Source organism: Saccostrea cucullata, unplaced genomic scaffold (genome assembly GCF_032062105.1).
Source record: "Saccostrea cucullata isolate Sc308-1 unplaced genomic scaffold, CSIRO_AGI_Scuc_v1 ctg637, whole genome shotgun sequence".
In the NCBI taxonomy this organism is placed as follows: domain Eukaryota; kingdom Metazoa; phylum Mollusca; class Bivalvia; order Ostreida; family Ostreidae; genus Saccostrea; species Saccostrea cuccullata.
In genome coordinates, this window is record NW_026929309.1 from 307,673 (window position 1) to 321,835 (window position 14,163).

A 14,163-nucleotide genomic window follows, 5' to 3' on the forward strand; every position below is an offset into this window, starting at 1 on the left:
AGGTCCTCTTATATATGTCATTCCAATCAGGCCTCGTTCTACATGTTCTAGGCTATTGTATAAAGATTGGTATTTTGATGTAATTTTCTCTACGCCTTAAACAACATATAATAGGGCTTATTTCAATACAACTGTCAAAATCGTTCTCCCAAAACAGTCTGCGAAAGAGCTTTTAGTAAGATGTTCGTGCACAACGTCATGCTTTTTTCGAGGTAGGTCAGTGTTGTGACGTCATCGTGCGAGTGGCGAAGGCGAAGGTTTATATTTTGTCCGCCATCTTGGTTTCCGCTTAGAGCGAGGGGTGGTGAATAAATTGGATGATTGTTAACTTATTTCCAAGTGGACAGAGCTGAAATTTGGCACAGACAGGATTGATTCTTTGGGGCTTATAATCAGGTAAAATTTTTATACTTTGAGTAGATATTTATCGATAAATACTTGAACAAAGTCGAGCACTCGTGATTTTGCGCCATTGTGTACAAGGCTGAAATTCCTCGTTGAAAGAAAATAACATGTTCATAAATCGGACAAAACAGATATTGGATAAAATCCTACGATTAACCTCTGTTTAATTGTATAGGATAATATTTTGCATTTAAAAACGAAATGAAAACGGATGTTTACAATCGATGACGTAAATTCTGCGCGATTTGATTCGACGTTAATTTCGACTTTCACTTTCTGTTCGCAACATTTCTAACCCTGTAAACTGCTGAAAATTTTTTATATCAGTTCAACTTAACACGGTATTCTTGATTAAAAATTCACACTTTTACAAACAAAAATCTAGTTTATGCCAAGAAAATAAATTATTATTTGATTATCATGATTATGTAGTGGATGGAATTGTACTGAATATCAACCTCTTTGGCTACAAAGAAAGAGTTCATCCCAATGCAATTCAAGCAACAGAGCCCGTAGGTCCTTATACCAAAAAACTGAAGAAAAAAATATCGAAAGAAAAATAATAAATTTTATTATTTTGATCCTTTTCAAATAAATTCTTGCGTAAGTTGTTTTAATGTAACAAGAGCTTTTATTCTTTTGTGAGTACGTGGGATCCAATTTTTAATGTAAAAGTGTAAGAGATAAATAAAACAAAATGCATTTTTTTAAGTATACGGCAATAGTCAGGTTGAGTCAAAAGACTGGTTTTTTTTTTTTACAAATGCTATCAATGTCGGTCCACATGATCGACCTCTTTCTTTGTTAAAGGTTTTTATTTTTCCATTTTGATTTAGGGCCTATCATCGGCGCACTTCCCAGCTTAATTATCGTATCTTATATACCGTTATATGATTACGCAATACTTTTTCTTTGCACGAGATCGAGGCTATGAATGAAAGCGAAACCAGCATTGTCTCGCGTGACCTTTTAAATTTACAAATGGGACAGAATTAGCTAGAAAACGTAAAAAAAGACAGGCTAAATACCTGGGTATGTAAAACATTTCGACAAAAAAAAAAAAATTCAAACACAGTTGAGTAAAACGGTAAATCTAGTACTTCCATCGTTTCGACTGTCCTAGATTTCGTTTTTTTTTTTCATCGATCATGTTTTTGATGTTGGTATCTTTATTATTGATGCACAGAATTTCTTAGACTCATTTTCGGGGTAAAATATAATTCCCAAATGCATTATTAATGTTTTAAAAATACGTTTACTATGCAGAATTATCATTGTCACCTGCCCGAAACTGCAAAATGATGAAATCTATAGTCTTGTTATAAATGCAAAAAACGGAAACGGAGGTGGACTTGAAAATGGAGACTGAATGTCATTATTAAGTAAAGTGTAATAAAAAAAATTAAATGTTATGCTTTTCTTTTCAATTTTGCAACTTACTATTTCGGACCGGCAAAAATTACCTCAGACCGGCATATTTTTTCTTCTTGCCGGTCCAAATGACTGGCTACCTGAAAAAGTTTTCCACAGCTCTGGCTTGAACTCCAATGTCTTGAAGTTCTTGATCTCTCAAAGTAAAATCCTGGTCCTGTGTTATTTTTTTCTCTGTAGATTTAATTAGAAAATTCCAACCTCCAGTAGCCCTTTTCACAAAAAATATTTGAATTTCAACAGAAGAATCTCGTACGACAAATCTTCGATCAGTACTTTTCAAGAACGCATTTGTAGCAGATCGAACTTAAGATTTTACAGAATTTGTGTCTCTATTATTGACTTCCTTATGCTTTATTTTCCAAAAATAAGTGGAAAATAAGTGGAAGAAAATAATATATAAAACTTAATTTTTGACATCTGTCAGCATAACAAACATTATTGATATGAAATATCGAATGCAACCGCTTGTGGAGGAAGGAAGTTTAAAATCTGACATCACAAACAAAAGCCTGATGTAAAAGTAGGTCATATGAAAATCTTACAATGAAGCGCATAGAAGTGGTAAAATTTTCCGAATGGATGGAACCTCTTGAGCTATATTTAGAAGTGTGATTGTCATTTGATTAGAAGTTGATTGTCATATGATTACACACCCATTTCTTTAGAAAGCAAGAACACTGACAAATGGTTCATTAGAATACCCGTAGAACAGGTTTTCCATAAATATAATAGCCAATCAAATTGACCGTCTACTTAAACCCCGAGTAAGCATGTGTTCGACTGATACTTGTGTTATGTTAAGGCCAAAAAAAATAATAGTCTTGTTTCCTGCTACCAGCCTAAAAAAATAGGGTAGGTAGGTAGGAAAATTATTTTTATTTTTTATTTTTTCCGACGGCATTTTTTGGATATGAACTGAATACATGATCAATGTAAACATATCACAAGTCACTCAATATAATCTTTTACAATTAAATTTCATGTCTTGATGCACAACAACTCAAGTGGTATTTTATAATATACAGTACACTGTGTAGGAAGCTCCTTTAGTTTTCTCAGTATTTTTTTTTTCAGTTGGAACATGAAGGTATTTGTCAAATAGATAACCAAACAAGCATTCCTTTAAAAACTCAGCCAAGGACCATATGTGTTACAAAAACCATGAACTTTGTCAGATTACACTGTATTTGATTTCTGAGCAGGTTAATTTTATCCTTGTTTACTATTTGTATATTTGTATATATGCACTGTCTATAGAGGATTTTCTAACCACGAAACATTCAGTGCATTTATTCTTCGATTCATGATACCTGGCAAAGATATCATTAAAAGGGGTAGTACTTGAAAACGTTGCTATTACACTTGTTTTTATGTCCTTGTGGCGGCACCGTACCAAAATAACAAAGAGCACATGAGGCTGGCCTCTTCCAATGGCCGCCGCCATTTTGTTTTGTATTTATAACACGGGAACTGAAAACGATGACAGAACGACAAATTCCGGAAATATTCCGGGTTTTTTTTCCAAATCGAAAAAAAACTTTAAACCAAAAATAGGGCACGGGTAGCAGAAAAAACAAGACTGTTTTTTTTTTTTGGCCTAACTACAATAAACATGATAAATTCATTTAATTATGTACTAATTCGTTGTAATACGTGTTTTACAGAAGCGGGAACTCTTTAACTCTCTCTCATAACTTTAAAAATCTTTCGGTGTCTCTGTTGCTTGTCACGAAGAATGTCTAAACATTTCAGTGAAATCCTTTTTCAATTACATGAAATGGATGTGTCATTATGTTATAATTGGGGTGTCCAAAACATTCAGACACAAATGAAAATCCTTTTGCATCATTGTAAGTGAAATGGACTTGCATTTCATTTAATTTTTTGACAATGGTTTGGAAACATATAAATATTATTAGACTGTTTTATTGATTGTATATTGTTTAACTTACCTCTCGAGAATTTTTCACACATATGGAGACGCCACCACTTGCCAATGGAGAGATGCACATTTTGTTCTATGCTTGGCACTCAAGGCCATTGAGCATGGAGGGATCTTTTCCATGCCAGCACCTACTGCTACACAGGACCTCTGTTTATACTTTCTCATCGGGAGGACCGGTCTCCGCATCCCACATTGGGATTCAAACCCGCGACGTAAGGATCAACTCCTTACTTCGCGATTCTAGGGCAGTTGCTTAAAAAAGTTCAATTCAACATGTGTTTTGGTTTTTGCAGGTATATTTTTACAATAAAATCTGTTTAAACAATATTCAAAATGCTAACAGTTTTGGTCCGATTTCAATATAACTTGGCACACAAGTAGACTACACTAAGATACATAATTCTGTGCATCGGTTTTTGATTGGATGAACGGTGTTGCAATGATTATAAAATAGAAATTTCTGTGAAATTCTTGCAAAATGCTACTCCTCCTACAGATTCGGTCCGATTTCAGTATAACTTGGCACACAAGTAGACTACACTAAGATACATAATTCTGTGCATCGTTAAAAATAAAAATGAACGGTGTTGCCATGGTTACTAAAAATAGAAATTTCTTTGAAATTCTTTCAAAATGTTACTCCTCCTACAGTTTTGGTCTGATTTTGATATAACTTGGAAAACAGGTAGACTACACTAAGATACATAATTCTGTGCATCAGTTTTTGATTTCAATGAACGGTGTTGCCATGGTTACTAAAAATAGAAATTTCTGTGAAATTCTTTCAAAATGCTACCCTTCCTGCAGTTTTGTTCTGATTTCAGTATAACTTGGCACACAATAGACTATACTAAGGACATAATTCTGTGCATTGGTTTTTATTTTGATGAGTGGCAAGGAATTTTTCTATTTATTGCTGATTTAAAGTCTAAAAAGTCCCAACTGCTACTTTTCTCTTCCTTTGTTTTAAGTATAAACCAGTAGAGCTACAGTCTCGACAGAGACTTCTGGTTTTTTACATAACCCATGTCTTTATTTGAGAAATAGACAACTTCAGCGACCTTTTTCACAAAAAATCTTACATATTTTTTATCTTAGGTGAAAAACATTTAAACAAAAATTTGTTAGAAAATTGGAGGTGCAAAATCTGTCGTTGTCGTAACATTATTAGAACCCTAACCCTCTTTTAAGTATTTGAAAACAGATTTTATTGTAAAAATATAGCTGCAAAACACATGTTGAATTGAACTTGAATTTTGGTGTTGGTTGATTTTCTTTGTATATTTTTTAAAATCTAGTTTGGTCTACCTTCCTCAGATTCGTCAACCTACACAAACTTTATCAGCCATTTTAACTACTAGATTTTTGCACCCATTTAATTTTTGCCCCTTGCCCTACCCTCGGTTGGGTGAATTTAAAATGTGGTGAATTCAAAGAATGCAGTACAATTTGTTAAACAAATGGGTGAATTCAACACAGGGGAAAATTGTATATATGCAAGAATGAAAGAGAGAAAATAAAGGTGAGCGAAGATAACCCTGTATGTAGTATCAGTTTATTCATTGAAGAACGCATTTTGAGATACTGAAAAGCCAATCTCTCATCAGAGGGTGTTTTACGTTCTGCTCCAACATTTGTATGTGAAGCTTGCAGAGCATTCCCTCCAGTAAGAGATTTACAGAAAAGCATTTAACAGCTTATGATCAGTTGCTTGAAGGGAATTTAATTAGATTTTTCGTAAATCGGTACTTGGTACTTTTAATTGTTCTTGCCGACAGGATCAAAAGTTTTCAAAAGTAAATATAATCCTCATGATAATTTTGATTCTGTATGATTGAGGATGATATGCACATCGATACATTTTTAGAAATATCCCTGAGAATTGGGGCCATAAACAGACCCTTCAAATTGCCCCCCTCCAATTCCCAATGTACTTATCTAGAAATAGAAATTTATTTTCAGTTTTTCAGGCCAAAATTTTAAAAATTCATCTTGATTGCATTAGAAATCTGGGTTATCCCACCTTGTTTCTCAGTAAGGATTGTATGTTTTGTATGTACTTCCAGATAAACATGGTGAGGACAGATGTATGGGGGAGACATGGTAGTTCAAGGTGAAGGTCAACCAGGGGTCAACAAGATGTTGACAGCAGAGTTACCTTCCTTGCCTTCCCTGGAGGTGGATACTATGACACAGGTACTTATTGCTATTTTTTCAAAAACAAGTATTCTTATGCTCTCCTTTGAAGAAGGAGGGGATGTTGCTTTACTGCTTGTCTGTCGGCCAGTATGTCTGTCACAGGCACTTGTTTCGGGAATAAATTTAACCCTTAGTAATGTAATAACGCAAATAACTCCAATTTACCCCCCTTTTCATTTACACTTTCAGAAAAAAAAGGCAGTGGCAAACTGTTTATACCTATGTCATCTACGATTATTTATTTACACAACCCTATATGGCTTGGGTGTCTTTGTTTTCTTTGATCTTTGTAAACAGCGTCAAAACTCTACTCGCTGAGTAGAAAATTTGAACTAAACCATAAAACGGTATGTGCTAATCTCGGGCAAAGAAAAAAATTAAAGAATGCATGGGTTTAAAATTTTAATTCCAGATTTTAGATATTGCGTTGAATAAATAGAATTTCATAGAGTCTTAAAAACACTACGATGTTTTTCCGATGTAATTTTAGAAACAGATTTTTAGCCAATCAAATTTGAGGTCTTATTCTTTGCCCGAGACTAGAACATACCATTCTATGGTTGAGTTTCACTTTCCACTCAGCGAGCAGAGTTTTGAAGCTGATTACAGAGATAAAAGAAAATAAAGACAAGCATTTCACATATGGTTGTGTAGATAAATTATTGTAGAAAACATAGGTATAAACAGTTTACCTGTGCATTTCCTCTGAGAGTGTAAATGAGCACGATTCAAAGAGAGGGGGTACTCGCTGTAACCTTGTGTTATTATTATACTATGGGTCAAAAATTTATTACAGAAACAAGTGCCTGTGATGTCTGTTTATCCGCCAACAGTTTCAGTTCATTTACTGAAATGAAATTTGTTTTACAAAGTTTTTGTAAGAATAATCTAGGTCAGGTTCTGTTTTGAGAATTTTATTATAGCTTTGATTAGTAGCTGCGGTTATCTTTTAAATTTTGATTTTCGTACTCAGGTCCAGTTGACGGAGTTCATACCTAACTTGGTTCAGTTGTCTACCGGAAGAGACCTGCCCCTTTTTGGTCAAAACCAGTTCAAGCCGGAGTGGTGGCCCAGTGAAACCCCATGGGTGGATCCAGGCTTAGAAGAAAATACACAGGAGGTAGGGAATGAGGGCAAGCAAGTACAGTTTATGTTCAGTTCTTGGTTGTTACTTTTCCTCATTGTTTCTTATGATCAAAATCTACATATTGTAATGGAGAAGTAAAGTTTCCCATCTCTAAGAGCTGCCGGATTAAAAAAAAGATAGCATGAAGAATATGGGTCAAACAAATTGTTCTTCAGAGAAATTTAGATTAATTCACATCAATATGTAAATGCATTTACATGTATGAAATTGTATCAGCCTAATATTTCAGATAAATTACATTCATAGAGGACATTTATAGAATAAATTTTAAAATAGTCCTGTCTTCATTTTCCATTATTTTGTGTTGTGTAGGACCAGTTGGAGCTTTTAAAAAAGGTGGTGCGTTCCTGCTACAAACATCTAGGTCAAGAAAAGCTTCTGAATGAATCCGACTTACGCGTGGATGTCATGGAGACAGAACAGGAAGTGAACCCTCAGGCAGAGTCCCAGCCGGAGGAATCAAAGGGGGAGGGTGATGTCACTGATGCTCCTGCTTCACAGGGGCCAGGTAAGGAACAATTATTTGTATTTGATAGATGAGGAACATATAACACTGCTGGGAAAACTCTCAGCAGAAACGCTGATCATCATCTCGGCCTCAGATTAAATGATAACCAAAGAGAGGCTGTTAAAAAAGCAGTTGCTTCTTCCTTCAGCTTAATTCAAGGACCACCTGGTATTATAGAAAATTTACTGTGACTTTTTGCTTCCTTATAACAAAAATGCAAGGTCTTCTACAAGATTCATAAAAACTCTTTGGTAAGAATCATGTATTCTTTATAGGGAAGTTCTACTCTTTTTAAAATATGTGTGAATGTACAGTGATTGTATATGTTTCTAGGAATGTCACTGAATTAAAAAAAAATCCTGTCATAAAATTTGTAGGAACTAATTAACTGTTTGCTCAATTAGTAGAAATTTGTGTTGACACTGTTACAGCACCTGAGACAGGGGAATCCCCGGCTAATGATGCCCCCATCTGGATCTGCTTCCTGTGCACCAAACAGTTCAGTGACCAGGAAGTACTGATGGAACACCAGGACGAATGTGAAAAAGAGGCTGAAATTCGTGAGGCCCGACAACGCATTCTGGAAATCCAACGGCAGCAGGAATTGTTGAAAAAAGTTGGAGTAAAGGTATATTTTTTCTAACTTCAGTTGTATGGCTTCATTAATTAATGTCACGTGGAATTAAATCCAGAACCAAGTAACTATGTGTAAATCTGAAAAATTTGTTAGTGATTGTCTATCTGTCATGTAGGGAAATTTAAAGTTTTTGAACCTTATGGTTTCAGGAAAACAGAAATTTTGTGAGATATCGCAAAAGGAGGAGGAGAATTCGATATTTAGACATAAATACAAGACCAGATAAATCTGTGTTCATTGGTCTGTTAGACCTGGTGAAAAAACCCGATGCTGAAAATTCATTGGAAGCTTCTCCAAAGAAGGAAGTGGACAGCGATTGTGAGATTATCGAGGTGTCATTTCCCGAGGCCCCCCGAACGCCTCGAACCCCAAAATCACTCATGTCTCAACTCAGTCGAGACTCGGAAGCTCACTCGAGAAGGCGTTGTCTCAGTTTTAGTGGGATGTTTAGCGATTCCGAGAGTGGGGAGGAGATGGAGAAAAAGATCTCCAAAAGTTCCCTATTGTTCGGCATTGACATCACGTCTGCTCTTGGACATCGAGTGAAAAAACACTTAAAGATTGACTCAACCATTCCTGTGGTGAAAGAATACGAGAAATTCTGTGGTGGAGTGGACAAGAATCAGTTCATGGAGAAGCTGCGTTCGGAGAGGACTTATCCTATTGTGTACAAAAAACGCAAAAAGTTCTCCACGAAGCACACACACATGTTCAAGTTTAATTCTGAACAGCGCAGGGAGTTCATGATCACAAAGAAAACTGGCCTGACCAAACGTAGCAGAGATTTACTGTGTCATCTCAAAGACTGTTCCGTGAAACTACAGCGGCTTAAACCTGAGATTATAAAGGAGTGGTGCCGACCCAAGCCAAAACCAGTAGCCAAACCGGTATCAAAACCAGTATTTGTGCCTCGTTACCCAATGAACAACCAGACTGCCACAAGAGTCGATTCCCATCTCCGGCAGATTCTCAGTAAACCACTGTTTGGGCCCAAGAGTGCTAGAATCAGACAGATCAACGAAAATATCAACAGAATTCGCACAAGCCAGTCCATGCAGCATTACGATATGATCACCAAGGTTGTAACAAATCCTGATGGAACCGAAACCATGAAAGTTATTTACGTCCCAAAGAAAACCCAGGAGAAAAAGAGGAAGCAGAATTTTAGTCCATACAGGAAAGTTATCCAAGAGGACGATGACATTCAGATTATTGAGTTGTCGGACTCCTCGGACGACGAAGCGGATCAGACGAAGCTGACGGAGTCGCCGCGGAAATGTCCACCTCAGATGAATCGAACGGTTAAACCGGCCACTCCGCAGTCTCGGACTGGTATACTCAAACCAACCTCTATGTCCAGTGAAAACCTTGTAGGACGCAACAGTCCTATAATGAAAAACAATCAATTAAAATCAAGAACAGGTGTGATTACTTACATGGGAATTAAATACGATTCGCCGTCTCCGGGTCAGCACGATGCCATAAGGCGGCAACTCAACTCAACTTCACCAGGTGTCGCGAGTGAACTGCCACAAAAACCACAACCGTCTTCCCAAGCTAGTCGTAACATCAGTTTCGGTCAAGTGGGTATCCCTACAGCATTACGAATCTCAAACACACAAAGTGCACCACCACTGAAACCCATGCAGGGTAAAAAAGTGATGCGTAATCCCATTCTGGAACAATTTTCCGGGGTCGTCGACACCGTACAGATAGAATCAAAACCTCCGACCAACGCTACTGCCAAACCCAACATTCTCCAGCGCCCCTCTATAGCTATAGCCCCGCTTAAGTTAGTCAGCAACAAACCAGAGGAAGCCATTGTAATCGATGATGACTAGGAAAACGGAATAACTTATGTAGTTGATTGTGTTTTCTGAAGGCATTAATTTAATTTTGATTAGCCACTAAGAATTTTATTTTCTTTGGTCACTGCTGACCACTTTACTTACTATTTTGAAGAAAGTGTACATAAATAATGTATTGTGAAAGTTTATATCCAATTATGAGAGATGATTTCTTTATTGTAATTATTTATTTTTGATTCAGTTTCAATAGACTTGTTTTATTAGAAACTTCTGAGTGTGAATGAATTTTGTATATATTGAATCCTGTTTGATACAGGGTGAGAAATGAAACTTACGCCAGATCTCTATGTCATTTCCTGTACATTATTATTTATTGATCAATTTTCTGTTTATGATTTACTATTCCAATATTTCTCTGCAATCTCTTTTCATCACCCACACAAGTTCTTTGATGTACAATGAATTGTTTACTGCTGTTCCCAAGGGCTGATAGTTTTGTATTTGCAAATGTAACAATCAACACAGTTCAATTACGTTTTCAATGAATCCATATGACTTAGCTTTATCAGCACTTTTTGTCATAACAAAGTACCAGTACATGTACTGACTACCTCAGTTCCAAAGATTTAAGAATTTTAAGGGAACAGTCTATATCAAGTATCATGGTCCTCATATTCTTTAACATTACTGTAGGGGAAGGTTTTCCCTAGATCTGCTAACAGTATAATGGGCCAGTGCGGCAGTGCCATGAATTAAAAGTAACACCCCAATCCATAACACTATATAGGAGAGGTCCTAAGATTTACTTGCAGTATACTGCGATAGAGAGGATTCTCCCTAGATCTGCTAGAATGGGTTAAAGTGATGGCCGTACCTGTCCTTAACAATAAGACTGCTAAATAGGGAGGGTTTTCCCAAGTCAGCTTTCAGTAAAATGGCTCAATGCCCTGAATTGGTACAGTAAAACTTAAGATTTTTTTTTTTGAACTGTTGCAATTAAACTTTCATTTAGCTAATTTTTTCTCTTTCAAAAATATGTTAAATTTGTTTTAGATTTGAGAAATGTAAAATATACCAATAGTATTTTTATTGTACACAGAAAGGTCATTTTGTTTTAATGAGTTACTTATTGGGTGTCCTTAAAGTTTTTTAAGGACATATGACTTAATTATAACTTTGATATTTGATGTGTGTACTTGATTGATGTGTTTAAATGAACTAAGGAGTACAAGAGATAGCTAAAATTTCTGAAGTGACTTGAAAATGAAACTTAAATTATGCAGTTTGATTGTATAAAATTTTGTATAAATTTTCAGACTATTTGTATAAAAGCCCTCACGTTAATTGTGACGGTGAACAATAAGGCAATTAAAATTTCACACAAACACTCTCTGTTTCTTTTTTTTATGCTGAAAACTGGTGTAAGAGTTGCCAACATCATTATAAATGGAAAAAACAGGGAGAGATTTATTTGTAAATTATTTTTTGTTCACCTGTGCTTAAAGCATAAGAGAACTTTTAATCATGCATTTTGTCTGTATATTCTTTTGGTCTGTAAGCTTTTCATATTTTCACTTCTTTTCCAGAACCACTGGGCCAATTTCAACCAAACTTGCCACAAGGCAACAATGGATGAAAGGGGTTCAAATGGAGGTCAACCCTTTTTCAAGGGGAGATAATTCAGAAACACTGAAAAAATTTTTCTTTTAAAAATATCAAGAACCACTAGGCCAAAAAGAAAAGGTGAAAATTACTGGAATCCTTTACAGTTTCCCTTAACCCAAACATGTTTCAATCTTGACCAGTGGTAGTTGGGTGATGTACCGAAGTTTTACTTAGAAAAAAATGTAATTTAAATTAGGATTTTTTTTTTCAAGAACAGATAGCAAAAACATGATTACTCATATTGATAAGGAAGCATCTTCAGGTAGTGTAAGTTATAGTTAGTTCAAATGATGACACCTCCCTCCTAGGGGTAGGATGGGGCAACAATGAGTGATCCAAGTTTGACATAGAATTATATAGAAAAAAAATCTGAAGAACAGCAAAGTCAGATGGAATCACTTAGGTAGTGTTGATTCAAATTTGTTTCACTGATGATCCGTTGAGAAGATAAGGCCCACAATGGAGGATCAGAGTTTTACATTGGAATATATACTAGGAAAAACTTCTATTAAATCTTCTGCTGCTCAAAAACAGCAGAGCCATGATTATTAATATATATGAACATTTAAGCTTCCTCGGGTAGTATAGATTCAACATGTGAAGGATCGAGGGACCACCACATTCTTCTGCCCACAGCTAGGTTCTATGTAAACTTTTCAATAGTGAGCTGTTATATGTTCTTTTTCCCAGCCAATATATTCAGGTGAGTGCAGTTGTCCATGTGCCTCATTTTTAAAATGGATTTTTCACTTTTGTCAAATAATGACCTTGCGTAGAGAATAGTGATCCAAACTCCTCTTTGATAAATAACAGAAAATCTTTTCTACATTTAAACTTTACATTTTAATTAACAAAATATTGTACAACAAAATAAACTGCTGTGGTGTGTGGTCGTCCGTGTCCCTCGAATGCCGGTAGTCTATGGTTCCAAACGGTGTTTGGGTTACACAACTGTCTCTTGTCGCTAAGGAGGCTCAGACACCCCTCTCCAGTGCGAAGAGATTACACTTCCCCCTCTCCAGTGCCGAGGAGGTTACACATCCGTCTTGCGTTCAAGACAACGAGATGTGACTGGTACGGGCCGCCATCTCTACACTACTACACAGGAATGATCAATGAGACCTGTTAAATATCATATACAGGATAATATAGACATACATTTTACGCTGTGAAACGTTACATTGCAATATGTACAATGCAGTAATTGCTATACTTCTCAACAGTTATTACAAAATGTAGAACCGGCAAATAAAGATACAAACAAGCCACCGTACATTTAAAACTCACGCAGTTTCGAACACAATGTAACTATAAATAACACAACTTAAAAGTATGAAATAGAATAGCTTAAAGTTGCATATTTTAGAAATTCCGTATCTGGGTGTTTTAAGATATTTACAACTTATAAAATAATAAAAACAAACGCAAATAAGGCTTACCTCAGAGAAGCAGGACCATACCATAAATTCTAAATAAGGGTTGAGTTGAAATACCCTCAGTGGTCTGCCATGTGTATAATACAATTCAAATATCTTTAGAAGTATTAAAACGTCCTTCTACCTGGACTGCCGTGTCCAAACTGAAGCACGGGCTCACCAATATTTTAAAGGTCCAGTGATTTGAGGTATAAAACGGGGTTAAATGAACCCAGTGAAAAATGGAGGCTCCCCACAGGTGAATACAAATTACTTGCGTGTTCGATTAGGAGATTTTAATGTGACAACTTTGTTAATTCAAAAAAGATTTAATCAAAGAATTATAGCCAGTAAGTATGGAAACAGACAGTGAATATACAAGCAATAGGGACCATGGATTTTATAGTACTGCTTGTCCACAAGTTACTAATATACTCCTACGAGTAGAAACCACAGTTAACATCCCTTTGCTCCATTTATACCTCAGAGGGTATGATGCCCCAAGTCAAAAGTACCTGGCTGTGAACCTTTAGCTTAGCTTAATAGATTCGTGGGCCTAAATGTAGACCCTGGTCTGGACTTTCGCACCCCCCCCCCCCCCCCTTTACTGTTACAACTAACAGGGCACCTTGATGAGAAGCTTAAGATACATGTATATCAAAACCATCACAGCAATGTTTCAATAAGTGAGGAAATATTTTTTTATTTCAAACTTTATTAATCAATCCTGGTATATTTGAATTTATTTTGTAAGTCATAGGTTTTTAAAATGTCACAAGTGGAAAAGTTAATCACATACAAAATTTCTAGCCTACTAGAAATACAACCAAGGTAAATGCTTGTAAATGATATAAAAACAATAACGTACATTATGCATTACACACACATGGTCTGTAAATAAAAGATCAAATTTTAAATATTTCTTTTGCAAGACTATCAACAAGAGGCCCATGGGCCACATCGCTCACCTGAGAAGCTTTGACAATTCTGTACGTTACTA

At 35.9% G+C, this 14,163-nt stretch overlaps 1 protein-coding gene across 1 annotated transcript; it reads left to right on the forward strand.

The window, feature by feature from the left end:
- Positions 1-251: 251 nt before the first annotated feature.
- LOC134280431 (uncharacterized) lies at positions 252-11,470 on the forward strand. The gene is made up of 6 exons (XM_062762846.1): positions 252-396; positions 5,851-5,980; positions 6,957-7,103; positions 7,443-7,638; positions 8,070-8,266; positions 8,425-11,470. Exons 2-6 carry the CDS (start codon positions 5,870-5,872, stop codon positions 10,114-10,116), a joined length of 2,343 nt encoding a protein of 780 aa, XP_062618830.1. The 5' UTR covers positions 252-396; positions 5,851-5,869; the 3' UTR covers positions 10,117-11,470.
- The last annotated feature ends 2,693 nt before the right edge of the window (positions 11,471-14,163 follow it).

Coding starts and splice junctions, on each gene's coding strand:
- LOC134280431 (XM_062762846.1), top strand. CDS start 5,870: ATGTATGGGGGAGACATGGTAGTTCAAGGTGAAGGTCAACCAGGGGTC. Junction 7,639..8,069: donor TCCTGCTTCACAGGGGCCAG/GTAAGGAACAAT, acceptor ACACTGTTACAG/CACCTGAGACAGGGGAATCC. Junction 8,267..8,424: donor TGAAAAAAGTTGGAGTAAAG/GTATATTTTTTC, acceptor TTATGGTTTCAG/GAAAACAGAAATTTTGTGAG.